Source organism: Phyllosticta capitalensis (genome assembly GCF_038381095.1).
Source record: "Phyllosticta capitalensis strain CBS 128856 chromosome Unknown BKA78scaffold_9, whole genome shotgun sequence".
Taxonomy (NCBI): domain Eukaryota; kingdom Fungi; phylum Ascomycota; class Dothideomycetes; order Botryosphaeriales; family Phyllostictaceae; genus Phyllosticta; species Phyllosticta capitalensis.
Window position 1 is genome coordinate 892462 of NW_027117447.1, and position 17700 is coordinate 910161.

General features: G+C 55.8%; 4 protein-coding genes across 4 annotated transcripts; 2 read left to right on the top strand and 2 right to left on the bottom strand.

The window, feature by feature from the left end:
* Positions 1 to 145: 145 nt before the first annotated feature.
* On the top strand, positions 146 to 1544 carry BKA78DRAFT_186548 (uncharacterized protein). The gene is made up of 3 exons (XM_066883506.1): positions 146 to 343; positions 407 to 1126; positions 1341 to 1544. Exons 1-2 carry the CDS (start codon positions 278 to 280, stop codon positions 1112 to 1114), a joined length of 774 nt encoding a protein of 257 aa, XP_066741191.1. The 5' UTR covers positions 146 to 277; the 3' UTR covers positions 1115 to 1126; positions 1341 to 1544.
* A 3687-nt stretch (positions 1545 to 5231) lies between these two features.
* On the bottom strand, positions 5232 to 6352 carry BKA78DRAFT_186574 (uncharacterized protein). The gene has a single exon (XM_066883507.1). It carries the CDS (start codon positions 6169 to 6171, stop codon positions 5533 to 5535), a length of 639 nt encoding a protein of 212 aa, XP_066741192.1. The 5' UTR covers positions 6172 to 6352; the 3' UTR covers positions 5232 to 5532.
* A 2326-nt stretch (positions 6353 to 8678) lies between these two features.
* On the top strand, positions 8679 to 10768 carry BKA78DRAFT_186591 (uncharacterized protein). Its single transcript, XM_066883508.1, has one exon. It carries the CDS (start codon positions 8823 to 8825, stop codon positions 10620 to 10622), a length of 1800 nt encoding a protein of 599 aa, XP_066741193.1. The 5' UTR covers positions 8679 to 8822; the 3' UTR covers positions 10623 to 10768.
* A 6146-nt stretch (positions 10769 to 16914) lies between these two features.
* BKA78DRAFT_298283 (uncharacterized protein) lies at positions 16915 to 17496 on the bottom strand (the record flags this gene model as incomplete). Its single annotated transcript, XM_066886887.1, has 1 exon — positions 16915 to 17496. One exon carries the CDS (start codon positions 17494 to 17496, stop codon positions 16915 to 16917), a length of 582 nt encoding a protein of 193 aa, XP_066741194.1.
* Between the last annotated feature and the right edge of the window lie 204 nt (positions 17497 to 17700).

The window sequence follows — 17700 nt, forward strand, 5'->3', positions numbered from 1 at the left end:
TCTTCCCCGCGAGATGATGAGCTGATGTAGTCTGAGATGTGGAGGAGAGAGGCCGTGCCCGTCAGTGCGTAAAGTAATGGCCGCCCCTTCCTGCCATGTTTGCATCGATTGGCGGTCACGTTCAATCCCCTCCAAACCGGCTCGAGCTGCCGCCACCGCCCAACTCCACAACCTCCTCATTTTTAGTGGAGCTGCTCCAAACGCGTCAAGGCCTTTCTCACGCCAGACCTTTCCACCTGACACTGACATCACCCTCTCCCTCAGTCCAGCAATCGCCATGACGACTCCCAATGGCCGCTCTTCCAAGGTTTCGGGGCCGTCAAACCGGCTCCTGTCCATGAAAGTAATCAAAGGCTCCATTTCAAGATTTTACGCGTCCATGTTGATTTTTGGCGATGAATTACAGTTTATGCAACGCGCAGCTGCCTCCCAACATACCACACCAAAGTCACCGTCCACGCCCTCTGGTCCGCCTGCGAAGCGCCAGCGCACCTCTGCCGCGTCTTCCCCTGCCACGCCCACCGATTATGATGCCGTTCAAGCAGCTCTCGCTGCTGAAGAAGCCAAGCGCGCTGCCGCGATGGAGCGCCAGGCTGCCGAGGCCGGCGAGACAAGATGGGTCCTTTCGTTCATGGAGCCTGAAAAGGAGTCGCGGCAAAAGAGCGCGTTGAGAGTTGTCAGCGCTGGCTATGCTGATCTAGACAATGACGACTATGACGACTCTGAGGAGGATGCGCCTCAGCCCGGACGGATGAGCTTTGGGAAAAAGCCGCCTCCGCCGGCACAGGACAAAGATGGCGATAGCGACAGCGGCTCAGACAGCTCAGAGGCCGAGGAGGATGAGGACCCAACCGCCGCCATGATTCGTGAGCAGCGCAAAGAAGCTGCGCGTGCAAAGCGCAAGGACAAAAGGGACGCAGAGGCAGCCAAAATGGCGCAGCTGGCTGCTAGCCGTAAGAAGAAGGAGGTCAACTTGAACAAGTTGAAAAGCATCTCGGGAGGCGCAAGCAACCAGAGTCCCAGCAAAGATGTTGAGTGCTATGGCTGCGGAAAGAAGGGGCACATCAGGTCTGAATGCCCGAGCTCGAGGCGAAGGGGCAGAGGTAGTGAATGACGAGAGACCTGAGTAGGTCAAACTTAACTTTATCACACCTCCCTGTGGAATATGTAACCCATGGGAATTGCAGCCTAGGTCCACAGTCTTCTCGGCATCACGTACCTCTTGGGCATCAGCAAAACCATCCAGCATTCGTTGGTGAGGCCAGTAACACTCGGTCTGTTGTGGTCTCATCAACCTCTACCACATGTCTGAGTAGACATTAACCTTGATAGGAATTCAGGGACTACAGAAGCGATCGTTATAGACATTAAAGATCAAATGGCCACTAAACGCTCGGAAAGCTATCCGCGGAAGAACGATACGGAGTCTCCAACAGCAAAATATCTGCGGTTTACCGCCAGCCAGGTAGCTTTCTTACTCGATTCATGGATCGTCAGTGCCGACTGCCGGTTTTTCTTCTTGTCATGCAAGTTCCTTGTTCAAGAACTGCTTCCTCTCCTTTCTCTTCGACAAGACCCACGCCAGCGTTTTCATCCTTGGAGTCGGACTACTCCCTGGGAGACAGCAAAGTACCCTGCCTTTTTCACACTCCACGTCGTACATCCTCAAGGGCATAGTGGCGAAAATGAGCTTGGTTCTTTCTCTTTTTGGTCAGATGGTACTCGGATACCCGGGAAGGCAAAAGGGGCAAAATACTACTCAACAATTCTCGTGCGTGCCCAAAGCTATCACTATCAATGACCAATGAGAGGCCGTATCAAAGTCTGGGCCAAGCATTGAACAGAAAATGCCAGCACGTCTTTCATCGCCTGACCCGTCACCTCTCACCACAAATTCTACCCGCTGTCATTTCGCATCACCAAATTGCCTCGTTCAACACCAAGCATTCCCAATCGCGAGGCACCCGTACGCGTCGACAGCAATCTCCCGTGCATCCGCTGCAGCGGCAACATCTCGTTCAAGCAATCCATCTTCAAGCCAAGTAACCCCACCAAACCCTATCTGCCAGTCCCAGCGCCACCCGCTGCAGGCCAACAACCAGAGTCTCTGCCTGTTTGTCTGCGTGAAGCATGCAGTCCAAACAGACTTTGGCCTGTGCAGCCGCGTGGAGCCAGCCGGCCGTCGGTCATTGCTCACAAACTCATCTCCGTCCGTCCTGCCAAACCAAACCGCTCGCTCTTGTCGCGCGGTCATGGGGAGGGCCCCTTGTCATCCGGGCGGTGAAGAGCCAAGCCCGGAGCCCTGTTCTATCCGCCTGGGCTGTTCCTGGCTGTCCTTTAATCCCTGTTACTTTTTGAACAGCACCTCCCCTGCTTTGAGCCGGGAGTTTGCGAAATGAAGGGTTCTGCGGGCGGAGCCTCTTGTTTTGGTTGTGTCGAGATAGGGGCCATGTAGATGGAGACGCGCGGTCTGTTGGCGTGATGCGAACGAGTACGACTACGACTGGCAGTGTTTGTTGTTTCGAGATGCTAGAGATGGAGGGAAGCTGTGAGGAGAAGCTCTCAAAGTCCTCTCGAAACAGCAAATGACGAGACGACGAGGGTCGACTGGATGGATCGGACCAACCGTTGGTAGCAACGGCGAACCCGAGCACGCAAGCAAGCCTGCAAGCCATGGTGACTCCTCCCCACCTACCGACATGCCAGTGCCTAAACCACGTCCTCTGTATAACAAGATTGCTGTCCAGGACCAACACTCAAGCAGATGCAGATACGAGTGCGGGGCCTCGCGCCCTCACCCCTTAACAAGCCACAGACACCTTACTTCCTACTCTATTGCTTTCTCTCGGCCCACTCGTTGACAGGACAGACCCGGCTTGCTGCGCTCACTTTAACAGCGGGCCTGCAGCATCAGTGCTTCTTTTTCAAGCGCCGCGCTCATTTCGCGTATCTACAACATGACATGCACAGCACGAGTAGGGCAGATTATCGCGAGATCTGGATCAAATGCACGTCCAGTCCCTCGGCCTGGATCCACCGCTGTGGAGTGATCAGTTCAACGACACGATCCGGGCGATGGATTGTGGAAGAAATGGCTTCCATCTTGTTCCAGATGCCATCATGCCGTGCCGACTGCCGCGGATTTCTTTTCTGTTTCCCTGTCTCCGTGTGGACGGGGAGTATCCTTGACCGCTGCCGCTGCCCCTGGATAGCCGTCTGCTTTTCGTCTTGTGTGCTGGGATTCGGGAGGGAACGACGCGCTCTGGCGCGCTGTATCTCAACCTCTGAGGCTTTAGCTGATCGATGAGATGTGCGCGGTAAAAGGGCGGGGTCAGCAGATGAGTTGTTCCAACTTGGTCATGAGCGATAGGCGAATGTTCCTCAAGCGCATTTCAACGGCTTGGCGAACAGGATCCTGCATACAAACGCACTATCGTGGTTCTACACATATTCTTCAGCCCTGTGAGGCTGGACGACCAGAGGTATGGCTTACGGTCAAGGAATTGTCGGGTCGCATGTGCATCCATCTGTCATGAGCATCACCTTTCAACAGTAGAGTTGCTTGAATGCTCCCGGGTGCTCTAACACCTAGACTCAACATGGATAACACCGCAAGACCAACGAAATCAAATCACTGAACGACCTTCTTCTCCCTCAAGCATCCCATCCTCTCGCAACCACAACCGCACAAGCATTATAATACGAGAGTCACAAAAGATCGACATCCATCATCTATCCTCGCCATCTTCCCTCCATCGCTTCCGCCCCCTTCCCTACCACCATGTCTTCCCGCCAGCCACGCCCGTGCGCCCTTCAAAAAACCATGAAGCATGTTGAGCCAGCGGAGAAATGACGACATGTTGTAGCTACATCCCTACCAGCTCCTGTGCTCCCTTCCCGTTCGAGGAAATTCCATCAATTTCCCCTTTTTCTTCTTTTCTTTGCACCCCTCACACATCCCTCCACCCTACTCCCGGCCCGAGAAAACTGCACATCTGCTTTGCTCGGGTTGGCTCTTTCGTCCCGCTGTTGCCTGTTGCCTCCCTGTTTGCTTGCTTGCTTGCCACGATTTGCCCAACTGCTGTCCCTATCTTGCACCTCGTTCGGAGCTCGTATTTTGCACCACACAGGCATTTAGAGAGTATTTACCTGCTTGGTCGACCACCGCAGATCCTGGTCTTTCGCAGCTATAGCAGATCCTAGCCAGCTACTCACGACGCGGATCTACTTTGTGGGAACCAAAACATTATCTTCATGCCCATCTACAAGGAGAGAAAGGGCGGGCTTGGCTGCCCTTCATACCCCATTGTTCTATGCATTTAAATTGTCAAGCTGTGCGTAGATGAGCGCTGCCCCAATCCGAAAATTGAATGAAGGGTGAGGAAGTGCTTGCTCTCTTCCTCGATTGCTCTCTTGCCGGCGAGAATAACCACGAATTAGGAAGGGATTGATTGATTGATTGCTTTCCTAGGTCGTCTCAGCAGGCGATAAAAATTGATGCAAGGGAAGGAGCCAGACGAGATGGGGGTAGAAGTTGAGGGGGGTTAGCGGTCTTTCGGTCTGCAGGGGTTAAGCAATTGAGACAAGGGGCAAGGCAATGAAGGCAAGAGCTTAGACTTTGAGGATTCAGAATCATGGGGCGCTATCATGGAAACTAGAAGCAGACACACTGGTCTTCACACTCGAACTGAAGCATGTGATTGACTTGGTGAACAAGTTCGACTTGATTTATGAGACATGGACGAAGAAGTTGTAGAACGTCATGACTACGCCGGCTCTTGTGCACAGGCACACCGGCTGCTTTGCTCTCTTCTTGTGTTCAATTCTTGTCGACTATCATTTGTGTGCCGCCTACCCCTTATCTGTGGAAACAAAAAGATGAGACAGCACAGTAGCAACCGTGGTTGCGAGGGGATAGTCACTCGACGCATTCACCACTGACATCACCTCTGCAGAATTGTGACCAACCACACCTTTTTAGTAGCTTATCTCTCCAACCACCTACTTAATGCGACTGCCTCTTCCACTATGCCTTTCTAGAAGATCACCATCATGCCTACTTTCCCATGGTTGAGAACCACGCACGTCAAACACGCGTGAGTTTCGCGGTGAAACACTCTCCATCTCGCTCACCTGCCTGCTGCCACATCAGAGATTGACTTATGCCGTACGTCAAGGCGGAGCCAAACCGGGTAGAGACGAGGCGGCGGCGGCGGCGGCAACTCAAAAGTGTGGAGGAACCACTGCCTATGTAAGCAACACCGCGCTACACCTGTCAACAGGAAGAGGCGCAAAGCATATCAGAGCCCAGCAGCGCAAAGAAGTGAGGACGCCGACGCAAGCCAAGAGGTCGCCAAGACGGCAAGGGGGTCCGGAGGGTGCTTGTGGAGGTGGGGGTGGGAAAAGGAAAGATAGCGGAGGCTTGGTGCGGAGTGGTAGAGGGCTGTAGGAGGAGGATGGGGTGGCGTGAAGCGGGCTTCCTGCGCTCGATATGTGGATGCTGGAGGTGGGATGGAGGCGAAATGATAACCTCTATCCGTATACGGTAGCCAAACGACTCGACAAAGGGGCGGTGAGAGACTCGAGAGAGTCACGAGACGGCAGTGCCGCTGATCGTCTTTTGACCGAGGCCGCGTACTCGGAAAAGATGCACACGGATGGGAAGGGTCTGAGGGGTTCATGGTGGCAAGCAACAACATTAAGGCGGACCAGAATCGGAGAGTCGGCGATGGCTGCGGGAGCTGCGCTTTCGTCATCATTACCCTGGGTAATGATAATCGTTCCGATCTCTGAAAAGCTCGGGACGCGAAGGAGGACGCGGGCAAGAGTTGCGAGATCAGCAGTGGAGAGGGAGGCGGGGCGCCCAACGCCCGCGCGCGGCGGGAAAGGAGCGTCGAAGCTGTGATAGGGACTTTGGACGCGCGGAGACAGCGCCGGCGGGAGGAAGCAGCCAGCCTTGGGCCTGAAGGAAGAGGACGACAGAGAGTTGCGGAGCGCCATTGATGAAGAGAGTCGACCAGGTGGTGGTGATGATTTTTGACAGCGGCGGAGGATGGTGGAGATTTGGCAGTGGTCGTCGTCCAGAGGATGGAATTGCAATGGCTGGCCGCCGTTTGCTGCAGAGGCCAAAAGTCGCAATGTCGTCAACGCCGCTATTGCGCCACGATGCATTAGGCGAAGGAAGGTCGCAGGAGCGGTCAACCACCTGTCAGGTCGCTGTCCAACTCGGACACTTTGCTGCAAGGCGGGACGACGCAGAAGTCAGGTACGCTAGCCGATGCCAATTCCGGCGCCCAACGGAGTCAACGACAGCATTCGCAGGCGTGTCGCGAGAAGTCAAGAGTCGAGGTCGTGATGGCGGTTGGAAAGGTGCGACGGAAATAGATTCAGACAGCACCGCCTAAGAATGAATTTAGCTTTCTGTACTGCTTACAAGAGGAAACTGCTGTTTGAGAAGGTAGTGACAACCGTGGGTTCCCCGACCGTTTGCGGACTGGTGGTGGTTAGCGGGCTTGGGCAGTCTGGCAAATTCGTGAGGCTGGGATTCTGGACAGCGGGCAGCTATGGTGAGCCAGGTGATGGCAGCTAAAAATAAGGGGCAGCTACGGAGGAACGAGGGCGTTGCAAGTGGCGGTTGAGGGTTTAGGCGTCAACGGTATAGTCTGGTCAATGGCGCACACTAACAGCGGCGTGGCCCGATGGCGACAGACGGCGGCAAAGACGATGGATGGCGCACAAGACGTAGAATTGGAGATGTTTGGATGCCCTTTGATGGGCAGCTGGCGATGATGTTGATGGAGTGGTGGTGCCAAGGCTGGAGGTTTATCGTGGTTGGGTCCGTTCCTGGGGTGATTCGGCTCGTTCCCTGCATGAGAACGAGCAAAAGCAATGTCCGCATGCGACATTGCAGTGCCGCCAACGGCAAAAAATATTCCGTAGCCAAAGTACCCATGGGGACGTGGCTGTTTGACGGTCAAACGACATTCTTTCTGTACAGAACGCGCGTAGTCGCGCATAGCCACCGGTTGGAGGGATTGAAACAGAGGTGAAATTTTGATGCAGAAAAGGTACAGAGAGCGAGTGGGTCTGCGAATAGGCGAGGTAGGTTGACAGGTAGGACTACTGTCAGGTGATGTAGTAGTGGTAGCGTGGGCGTCGTCATGCAGGTGCAGGAACGAGTGGATTTTCCGGGGGGCCTGGAGGTCAACTACAACTGATATGGCAAAGAAGTGCGTAGAAGGGCGCTTGGTGATCGAGGGAGCAAATGAAGCATCGACGTTGATGGAGCATGCAACAAACGCAATGCAAGCGAGGCGTCTCCCGCATGGAGGCGGCTAAAGTGCGCCATCACTGGCCATCTAGAGGTCCCGAGGCACGAGCAGACGGTGCGAAGACGGACGCATTGATGGCGTCCCTGATGTACGATTTCCCGTAGAGCTGACGACAACCGAGGAGCAGACACGAGCATCGGAAGCTCGGCGGACCAAAAAATACGGCGATTAGTGTAGATAGAGGTGGATTAGGATAGATGGAAGTAGATGAGGAGCGACAGCACAGCACAGAGAGGATATCTGAGGGGGCGGGCGAAAGTGGAGCTTTGGTGAGTGCTGCAAGTGACGACAGCCAGTCGGGGAGCACACGCCCCCTGGCCCCCCTGCCGGGTTTCCTAGGATCCCTACTGGTGATGATCGCAACCTCGGTGGCCCCGCCGTGGTTGTTTTTTACAAGTCGATGATGTGCGTCTGACTGACTCGGGTCAGAAAGCAGACCCTGAGAGTCAGAGAGCCAGCCGATAGCGTGCCGCCTTGGATGCTGCCTCGATCGACAAGCGCCGTTGGGCAGACAAGCTTCGGATGCGGTTCGCTGCCCGTGAGAGAGGAGTCTCAACAGGAAGAAATCTGTCGCATCGCACCAGCTCGTGCAGGTCTCTCTATGCTGATAACCAACCGTGTATAGAGGTTCTGTTGGCGAGGCCAGGCGAACAGGCGAAACACGGAGCAACCCTGCCGAGGGCGCCACTTCCGAATTGGTCAAGATGGTCAAGGTACCCAGCAAGTACTGAGTATCCCTCACATGGTTCTCTTCACAACCCACGCGTGTGCGACACCGAACCGCTTGCAGTGTGACCGAGGACCTTAGGAAAGTCATTCCTGGCCCCAAGGCCGTCAACCCCAGGTGTGTGGCCCGACGTTTGCTGACTCGGCGTCAAAAATGCCCCTGGGCAGTGCAGTGTGCAGCAGGGCAGGGCAGGGCAGCACAGGCAGGCAGGGCAGGCTCGGGCTACTAGTTGGCTGCAACCACCAGCTGACGGCCACAAGCCTCCACTCCACCACCGCTGCACCCACATCACCCTACTTACGGGCCCGTCTCTCCGCCTTTCCACTGCTAACCAATATTATTATCTGCCTGGCCGCCGCCGCTGCTGCTGCTGCTGCTGCTGCTGCCGTTATGTCTTCATGTTCTTTCTCTCCCATCATCAGCCTGTATCTGAAACCTTCCATGCCCGCGCACTGACAACCGTCGGTTCATCCTAATAAAACCGACAAAGGGTCCCTCGAACCACCTAATCCCTGCGCCATCCGCCTCCTGGTCCTGCCCTGCTCGTCCTGCCTGGGGCTTCCCTTTTTCTTCTACTCCAGGATCCCTATCCCCATCCCTACACCTTGCTTCAGGCAAGCAGCGCAAACGCGGTATTGGGTCTGCACTCCCACCAGCTACCTACTTCTCTTGACTTCTCCCAATTACCCTTCCCCTCGACTCGTCCTCATAAACACTCCGCTCCCTTTCTGCAGCAGACGTAGCATTCGTCTCGCGCCGCCAAAATGGTCGACGTCCAACACTTCGCAACCGCCCAGCACCCGCAATGGTCCCTCGACAAAACCTACGGCCAGAGCAGGAATTCAGGCAGCCCTGCCAGCACGCCTGATCTCGACGATGCTGAACGGATCCGGATTGCACCCTCTTCAACTCACCAAAACTCCGCCTTGCAGGCTTCGGACGCCCTGCTGCAAGAAAGATATCTCTCCTCCGAGGAAGACCTCTCCCCCACGGATCGAGATTCTACAGAGTCGTTTGAGCTGGATGAGGACGATGTCGAAATCATGGAAGCCGAGGTGGTGTCCCCACGCCTCCAAGCTGGAAATGGCATCCCAAGTCCCTGCAAAGTCGCCACCGCAGTATCCTACGTCTCCGCCGGCCGGGCCAAGGTTGTAAACCTTTCAGAGACTGCCGCTGTCCGCGAGCAAACCGCCAACTGCCCCTCGGTCGCCAATGCGGTCCCTATCCTCAAGTCCCCCGTCCCGCGCATGTCGAGAATGTCCATGGTCAACGCTGGTCACACTCCTCCCGCCAGCGCCGACAGACCAAACTTTTCCTGGAGACAAAATATGCAGGATGTCAAGGCAGAGAGACGCAGGACCGCTATGCCCATGTCTCAACGTCCCCCTCTCCCCAAGTCGCCACTCGCACAAGATGGAGATGTTCTTAAGCCTATCCCTTCTACCGGTTCGCTCCGAACGACCAAGACTGCGAGGCACTTTAGCATGGCCATGACCTCGTCCTTTGGCCAAGTGGTCGACCGCCCAAGGCTCATGAGGTCTACTACTGACATAACAAACCCCATGCTTCCCGAGTCGAATCCCGGCTGGGACATTAAAACCAAGGAGAACCAGCGCCGTATGCAACGGGCTTCCATCATGGACCTTAGGAGTCGCACCACTCCAAGCCCATCCAAGGGTCGGAGGTCCACCGAGGGCGAAGTTCCATTCGTTCGAGGTGAAGTTGAAAACCGCGCCAGGATGACACCCACCCCTTCCACGCTCAGCCGTACTTCTACTAGGGAACAGGATCCAGCATCACCAGCTCTCGAAAGGCCCCCCACTCTCTCCAGCTTCTTCCGCCGCCCATCATCTGCCCGGTCTTCCTACTCCCAACCGCCCCGATCCAAGCGCGGCTCTGTCCTCCACATCCGCCAACGCTCAGGCTCCGTTCATCTGCCCACCTTTGTTGCTCCGTCGACGACGTCCCTCGCCTCGACCAAGTCTGTCAAGACGCCCACGTTTCTCGACACCGACCCCTTTGAGAAGAAGGACGTCTCCCCGAAGAGTAACGACGGCAAGCCTACACACAGGCGCCTCCGCAGCATCAGCCGAACTCTCACCCTCGCCAAGATGGCCGTCACGCCTGCCAGCAAGCGCGAACGGTCCAAGAGCAAATCCAAGTCTCAGCCGGCCCCTGACCAGGATTCTGCCATTCTGTCTCCCATCTCTCCCATGACGGAGCCTGCCGAAATCAAACACAGCTTGTACTCTCCCTCGCCCCTAGGCCCCTCAATGCCGCCAACTCCCGTCACGCCCAGTGCTTACTCTGTTTCCACTCCAGCAAGCTCGGTATTTGGTCGTCGTAGCAGTTCGCGGATGAGCGGGCCCTCGCCTCTTGAGAGCGCCTCTGAAATGGCTGCGCAACGCCGAAAGTCGAGCAACGCCGGGAAGCCGAAACTGATCCCTAGAGGCGCGGACGAGAGAGAGCCCCCTTTCGAGTTGCCTCCTTTCCCGGATGAGCCTGAGTCGACCGGCATTTCGCGCAAGCTGAAGAAGAGGAAAAGCACCTTGGGATTTTACTAGCCCTGAAAAGCACGCTTGACGCTGCTTGACGACATGACTGGTTCAGTCACACGACCTCGTATTTCCGCCGACCCAAGCTCTGCCACGACCGCTACGACGTTGCGACCCCATTGGCCCCTTCACTCTGTACTATTATTCTCCTCATCCACTCGGTTCCTCACAGATCTTCGATACCCTCCGCCATTTTCTGGGCACGTTGGTGCCTCATTTTCTTCCATTTGCTCCTAGATGCTCCGTCTGTCGTTGACTCTCCGACATTCAATCGTTAGACCCCTGGCGGCTACTTTTTGCGGTTAACTTGGCGTTTGTTCAAAATTTTCCTTTGTCTCTTTTGGTTGATTTTTGGCGTTTACTTGGTGACCAACAGTATTGACGACATCTATTGGAAGCGACGGCGGTTCAAGCCGGGGGCTTGCCCGTAAAACATAGTGTGTACTCTCTTTCGACTTTCTCTTCCCCCAAGTTGCATCGGGTGGATCTTGAGCGGATCTTTTTTCTTTTTCTCTCCTCCTTTTCTCATTTCTTACTCTACACGGCTGCACCTCACGACAGGCATAACCTGGGTGATGGAGAGCAGTACTCGAGGAAGCAGAGTTTCCTTCGACGCCCACTACTGGGCTGAGCTTACAACAACCGCAAAGTTTACGTATAGCTAGCATTCGTTGCGCGCGCGAAACGAACAGCAACAACAATTGGACAGTTTAACTGCTAGGACGGCGAGTTCACGCAAATGTGTCGCGGATATCCTCTACCAGAACCAGCTAAACCCGTTGGCATGTGAGAACGGACAGCGAACAAGGAACAGCTTCCCAAACACGATATCGACGATGACGGCACCGTACGATCTCCTCTCGTTCACCACCCATCCCAACCCATCCCTCCCTTCCCTCCACACCTTGCGCTTCACACCCCACTCCACCCCACCCGTCCGATACTCATCGCCTGCGGGGACCACGCACAATGCGTTTCGCATCGCAACGCTCATCGCGATGGATGACGACGTGGGCGCACCGCCGGCTGCGACCTGACTGACCCCGACCCCGCAAGGCTACACACGCTACAAGACCCATCCCGGTTCGGGGTCTGAGCCGGACCGCCCTGCCGCCCCTCTAAACTGCCGACGTCACTCGAGACCTGGATGCGCAGGTTGCTCACCAGACGGCGCTGTTCGTCCGTCAGCATCATCACCGTCGTGATGCCGTATCGTCGTCAACCAAATCATTTGCTCAGCCCGGGTACGAGGCACGTCGGCCGACCTGGCCGACGGATGGCTACACAGGACTTGCGGACGGACTTTTGCGATGCCGTCTGCCGGGTCGAAGTTGTACAACCTTCATGTAAGAAGTGACTGACTGCGTGATCGACTGTTGCACGCAGCAGCTGTTGCTGCAGCAGCCGCATCGGACTTTTATTTTCTGTGGACCTGTTGCTTTTGCTTGCCTCCGCTGTTGCTTGGCCTCGATGATAACGGTGATGACTCCTTCTCACTCTGACTGTGCGTGTTTCTGGTGTTGTGGTACAGGAACACACGCACCGGTCTACCGGCCGGGCACGCAGTGACGCAGCGCGTGGCTGGCGGGTGGCAAGGCAGATACATGCGTTTCTTTGCCCGCAGCGCATACACATCTCAGACAGAGGATGCACGCGCAGTAGCGGCGGCGCCGTCAAAAAGCAAACAATTGCGTCAAAGATGCTGCAGGTTAGTAAATACCGGTTGCCGGAGAAATTTGCTTGTGTCCAACAGTCGCAACGAGGAAAAGCAATGCGAAACAGAGGAAGAGTAAGAAAATATGGATGGGTGTAGGAAACCCAGTCTGACGCAAAAAGGGCATGAAGGGCAAAACGGGAGTGGGAGGGTTCATTCACTTGGGTGGAGTGAGCCAGACGGACTGAAGACGCGATACCTACATAGGTATTCAACCAATGACGGACCCAGCGCAAAGCGCATTGCCTGTCGCATGTCGCATCTTTGAGGTTATTGGTCGGTGGTCGCGACGAATGCCGTCTTCTGTCTGACCACCACCACGACCTCGCCACGCAGCTGTTTCCTGGATATCGGGACGCAGTTGCTCTCGGGACTTGTAGAGTTCCGCAGCCCGTTGAAAAATTTTGAGGTGTGGATGGAGGCGAGCGAGCGGAGTAGGACTTGGCCGGGGATCTGGGCTGGGCGTTCACGAGCTGCGATGCGAGGTCATGAGGAGAGGTACCTTTGAAGTACCTACTCCAATCTCTTGCAATGGGATAGGAAATGGGCGTGGCATGTGAGAAGGCGGAATGTCAAGTTCGTTCGACTCCACTCCTCCATTCCGTCTCTATCACGGCATCAATGTTTACTCCTCTTCTCCCGTTCTCTCCCACCTCCGCACGTCACTCGACCTCCATCATCATCGTCTCCGCTCTCTCCAACCCGTCTGAGCTGCAGTGCATGGCAACGCATTCAAGCATCAACCTCTACCATCATGGTTATCATCTGCAGCACAGAACAAGGCGCACGCATTCCGCACCACTCTCTTTTCTTCACCACCAAGCTCAAGCTATTCCCTCCATCGCGATCTCTGGTCCCGAACCCAGGCTCTTTGCGATCTCTAAGGTCACTCTGCAGAGAGCGGTACGCGGAAGGGACAAGGCAGACCAAGGAGCAACCCAGCGCCCCGGCATGCCGACTGTTTCCGCGCCGGTAGTCGCGTCTGCAAGGCGACAGGCAGCCACGCTGCTGGTTGCTTGCTTGCTGCGTCTCCGCCTCGTCTTGACCACGCTGCTTGAGCTTGAGTCGTCTTGGCAAGGTTGTCTTGCACAGTCTTGACCTGTGCTGTGCTGTCTGTGCTGCCCGGAGACTCCATGTTCCCAAGACAAAGTTTCTGTTGGCCTCAGGCAGAAGTGCAACGCCAGGCTTGAGCACGAGGGTGGGCAGGTGGCCACACACGCGCAGTGTTTCAGCCACAAGCGGAAAGAGATATATCCCTGTCGGACTGCCCTGTTTCGTGTGTTGGTTGCGTGCTCCAACGCCAAAGCCCTGCCGAGCTTCGAGGCAGCAGCGAATGGGTGAGCCAACGGCAGTCGCAGGGATCGCATTGGATGGCTTTCTGCCGGCAGCACCGCCCAGCCAGAGAGAGCACAGCCCGGCCTGGTCCAGCGTTGTAGCTCAGCCTGAACAATCGTCTCGACGGCACGAATGCATGCCTGGCTGGGCGGTGGCCGCTCTGTCCGGCACATACTGGAGTCGGAGGTGCTACCAGGGGGCAGAATGGCAAAACCTGGAAGAGCTGGGTTGCGGGGCTGAGCTGGGACGACAATCTCGCCCAGGCCAATGGCACGAACTTGGTACTCCGCTTACTTGTCCTAGGAGACTGCTTTCTCCTTTGCTGGTTGCTGTACGCATGAACATGTTGAAAAGATGGGAGACTTGCGGAAAGCAGTGATCGGAAGCATTTTCACTCCCTGTGGACACTCTCTTCCCCCCTTCACGGATGCTCTAGTCTGCCTACATCAAAACACACACACCCAACCTTGCCCCCTGCCTGCGCCGGCGCAACCATTTAACTGACCAGTCCCCTCCATCCCCACCTCCTTATCCCCCTCCCCCCTCGCGACAAGCTATCGCAACCAACACCCGCCCAAGCCAAACGTGCTCCGCTCGGGTCGCCTCGCGCGATCCCATCCGTTCCTGGTCCGTCGTCCCGCAACTCTCCCACGTGGTTCCTCTACCACGATGCGGGGGGCTGCTTGAATATGGCCTGCGCAAGGGGCTTGTTTGCGTTGCTGCCTAGGTACTCGGGTGCTTTGGTACCTGACTGACAAATGCCAACGTCGCCGACAGCTAGCGACAGGTGTAGCCAGGGGTAGCTGCGAGTGCACGATGCCTGGTTCGCAACCTATTGGCTTGGTTGGTGCGGTTGCTTTGGTTGGGGCCAGGCACTGTTTGAGAAGTCAGGGGGTGGGGCTGGGAGGAGAGGCGATAGGCCCGATGGTTTGGCACGCGAAATGAGGTAGGTACGCTGTCCTCGCCGGTGACTGTGCTGTATGCTGGAGAGGTGTGTTGAAGCATGTCTCTCGCGCTGCGTTTTCATAGTACACGTCTTTTTTCTCGTCAGTCTCGCGGCGCCTTTCCGTCTCAGTCTGCGATATCTACATCCAACCAGCGTCGTCTCCCCTTTCACGCCAGCTGTTCATGAAATTGTTTGGCTAGCGGGAGTGATTGGCTGGTTGGTCGGTCGGGAAGTCGCTTCTGTGCTTACCTCACTTTCTCACGCCCACCACCAACACCAGCACCTCCCCACCTGTTCTCTCGCTGTCTGCCACGCTTTCTTGCTTACGCTTGGCATTGGGTCGTCCTATTGATGCATGGTCTCCATCACGTTTCAAACCTTCTCTGGCGATCCAATCGGTTTGTTTGTCAATGCCTTGATCCTGTGCGAAGACCGCGCGGCTAGATGAGATGGATGGAGTGGTCAAGCCATCGGCGGCTCATGCCGTTTTGATGCCGCTGAGAGTGTTCCTGTATCAGTCTGATGCCCCCTTGACCATCTGTTGGAGCCCCCACAGAGGGTAGAGGGGAAAGGGCGGCAATAGCATCGTGTCCATTGGCCCAAAAAGGTTTTTCCCCGTCGTCACAGTCGTCGTCAACGGAGGCGGTGTAGGAAGTTGGGGTAAGCCGCTGCACACCCACACATCACCAAATCCAGACGGCCGTCTAGCCCACGCTGCTCTCCGGATCTCCGGAAATCGATGGGACCGCCTCCATGCGCGTGTTGCGTCCAACATGTGCAACCCCTTTCCCTCTCTGCCTCCCCCTGTCACCCACCAACCCACAGCCCAGACTGCCCGCGGGGCTCGGCCGGCGTCCGTCGTCGTCGTTGTCATCGCTCTCCGGTGTTGGTGGTGGGGCACGGCATGCGAGCGTGTCTTGGTTCGGCTTCGGCTCTGAGAGCTCGCCGCGTCGTTGTTGCACTTGTGCGTCCCCTTTCTGTGCGACATGACGTGAGCCGACCTCCCACGCGCGGGGCGAGGAGGATGCCGTCCGTCGTCCGTCCGGTCTCTCGGTGTAAGTCGGCGTAGGAGATGGGGGCGAAGCGAGATGCAGCGTATGTCGGCAACGGGATGACGTGAGTGACAGGTGAACGGACAGACGCGGGGTGCAGTCGAGGTTGTCGGTGAGCGACGTCGATGGACATCGAAGACACGATCTGGAGATGTGAGGTTGGCCCATCCAGAGGGCACCAGCATGGTCATTGTCATTCGCAACATTATGTACAAACCCGGCATCATGACAGCTGCATGTCTCTCTCTTTGTCGGGCTTTGCCTCTGTTTCTCTGCGGTGCTACAGATGTTTGGCACGTGGACTTGACACTCGTGTTTTAGTCTCACACTCGCCGCTCTTTTGGGTCTGTGACTGTCTTTCTGTGTATCTACCATTGTCTTCTTCGGTGTCGCTGACTGCAAGTGTTGGGTATGCGTCCAGGAAAAATCAAACATCGATGAGACTTTCTCTGTTGACTGCCAACACGCCATGCAACTCTCCCAATACTAAGATCAGTCGCCTGGCAAGTATTCCATGGACTATCACACCCGCTGTAGTCTACTAGACGACTCTCTCACCCTATCATCACACCGGCTTCCTGTAGCGCCGGCTCGCTGCCGCCATCCGCACGGCAGATGATGACACTTGCTCCGGTCAGCATCGGCGTCCGCGACGGCGGCGCGGCGCGGCGGGCGTCGGAAAATAATCAGTCGTCGGAGCTTTGTCATGCCCTGCTCTGCTGCCATCCACCATATTGTGCCATGGCATATCACACAAGACAGGGAGCGGAGGCTTGTGGAACGGCGGCGCTGATTTTAACGTGGGGTGTGCAGGAGGACTTTAAGGGTACTTGGAGACATGAGACCTTAGAGTAGTGCTGATTTCAGGGGTTGGTGATCAGGAAGGGGGTGTCGGTTTCAGGGGTTGGCATGAAAGGGGGTGTTGCTATCGCAAGTCACAGTCGGGTCAGGGCGACGGCTATGGAGGACATTATTTGTGTTTTCCCACGCAATGGTTGAATACGTGTTGCTACCTACACCTATCATCTTTCTCCAAATTGAATCGACTGTGCACTTCCTCCTCCTTTCCTCCCTAGTTATTCTGCTTCCGGACGCCGAATTGACCGTGTTCTTGCTTTGACAGTGTAATTTTCTCGAAACGCCACCTTCGATTCGAAATCCTCGATTTTGCTGCTCTCAAATTCGCTGTAGTCGAGTGTAAGTCAGCAGCTTTACGCAGTGCGAACGAGCGTAACTTGCCTTTCCGATGATCCTTCAACGTTTGACCATCGACGCCTGAGATCTGTTGATACTTGAAAGGTGCCTTAGTTGAGAGTAATGCTTCCACCATTCAAGGGGCAGATGCTCGTCGTATGCCAACTTTCCTGTGAAACAAGGAGGCAGAACTGCTGGCGGGCAAGTGAGGCCGAGCCAGTCAGCAATCTTCGTGTTGTTGTCGAAGTGCAGGTCGAGGGGAAGGAGATTTCTGACGCAGAGACCGAGGAGAGTCCTTGGGTCTATCGAAAGCAACACCGCTGCTTTAAAGTCGAGATCCAAGTTGTCCTTGAGGGTCATCACTTTCGCAACACCAGTCCGAGCAAACGTGACTGCAGCCAGAAATTTGTTGTCTTGCAGACTTGGTAGAAGCTCGAAGAAGAGGAGATCCAAAATGACAAAGGGGTCCTGTTGAAGAACCCAGAGCAGGGGGTCTGCCTTGGGCTCCACGAAGTTGGCTCCAAGCTCGCTTGCCGCCGCCGACTCGGGGTTGCGTTTCTGGTCAATGGCTGCTGCAGAATTCAACTTGACTGTGAATACATGCTGTTCAATGCGGCGACGCTTTTGGCGGGGATTGTCCATGGCGGTTGAAGAAGCTGACTGAATGACTCCTGAGAACCTCGCGACAAAGAGGCACAGGCCAAGTTGAGGTAGACGAAGCTGTCGAGCCACAAATGCTACTCGCCTGGTATTTATTGCAAACTTGCTCCCATCTCCCCAGGACAAAAATTCCAAGTTGTTCATAGCAACACCCAGAAGCTGAAAGATGCCATGTACACTCACTGC

Coding starts and splice junctions, on each gene's coding strand:
- BKA78DRAFT_186591 (XM_066883508.1), top strand. CDS start 8,823: ATGGTCGACGTCCAACACTTCGCAACCGCCCAGCACCCGCAATGGTCC.
- BKA78DRAFT_186548 (XM_066883506.1), top strand. CDS start 278: ATGACGACTCCCAATGGCCGCTCTTCCAAGGTTTCGGGGCCGTCAAAC. Junction 344..406: donor ACCGGCTCCTGTCCATGAAA/GTAATCAAAGGC, acceptor GATGAATTACAG/TTTATGCAACGCGCAGCTGC.
- BKA78DRAFT_186574 (XM_066883507.1), bottom strand. CDS start 6,171: ATGCATCGTGGCGCAATAGCGGCGTTGACGACATTGCGACTTTTGGCC.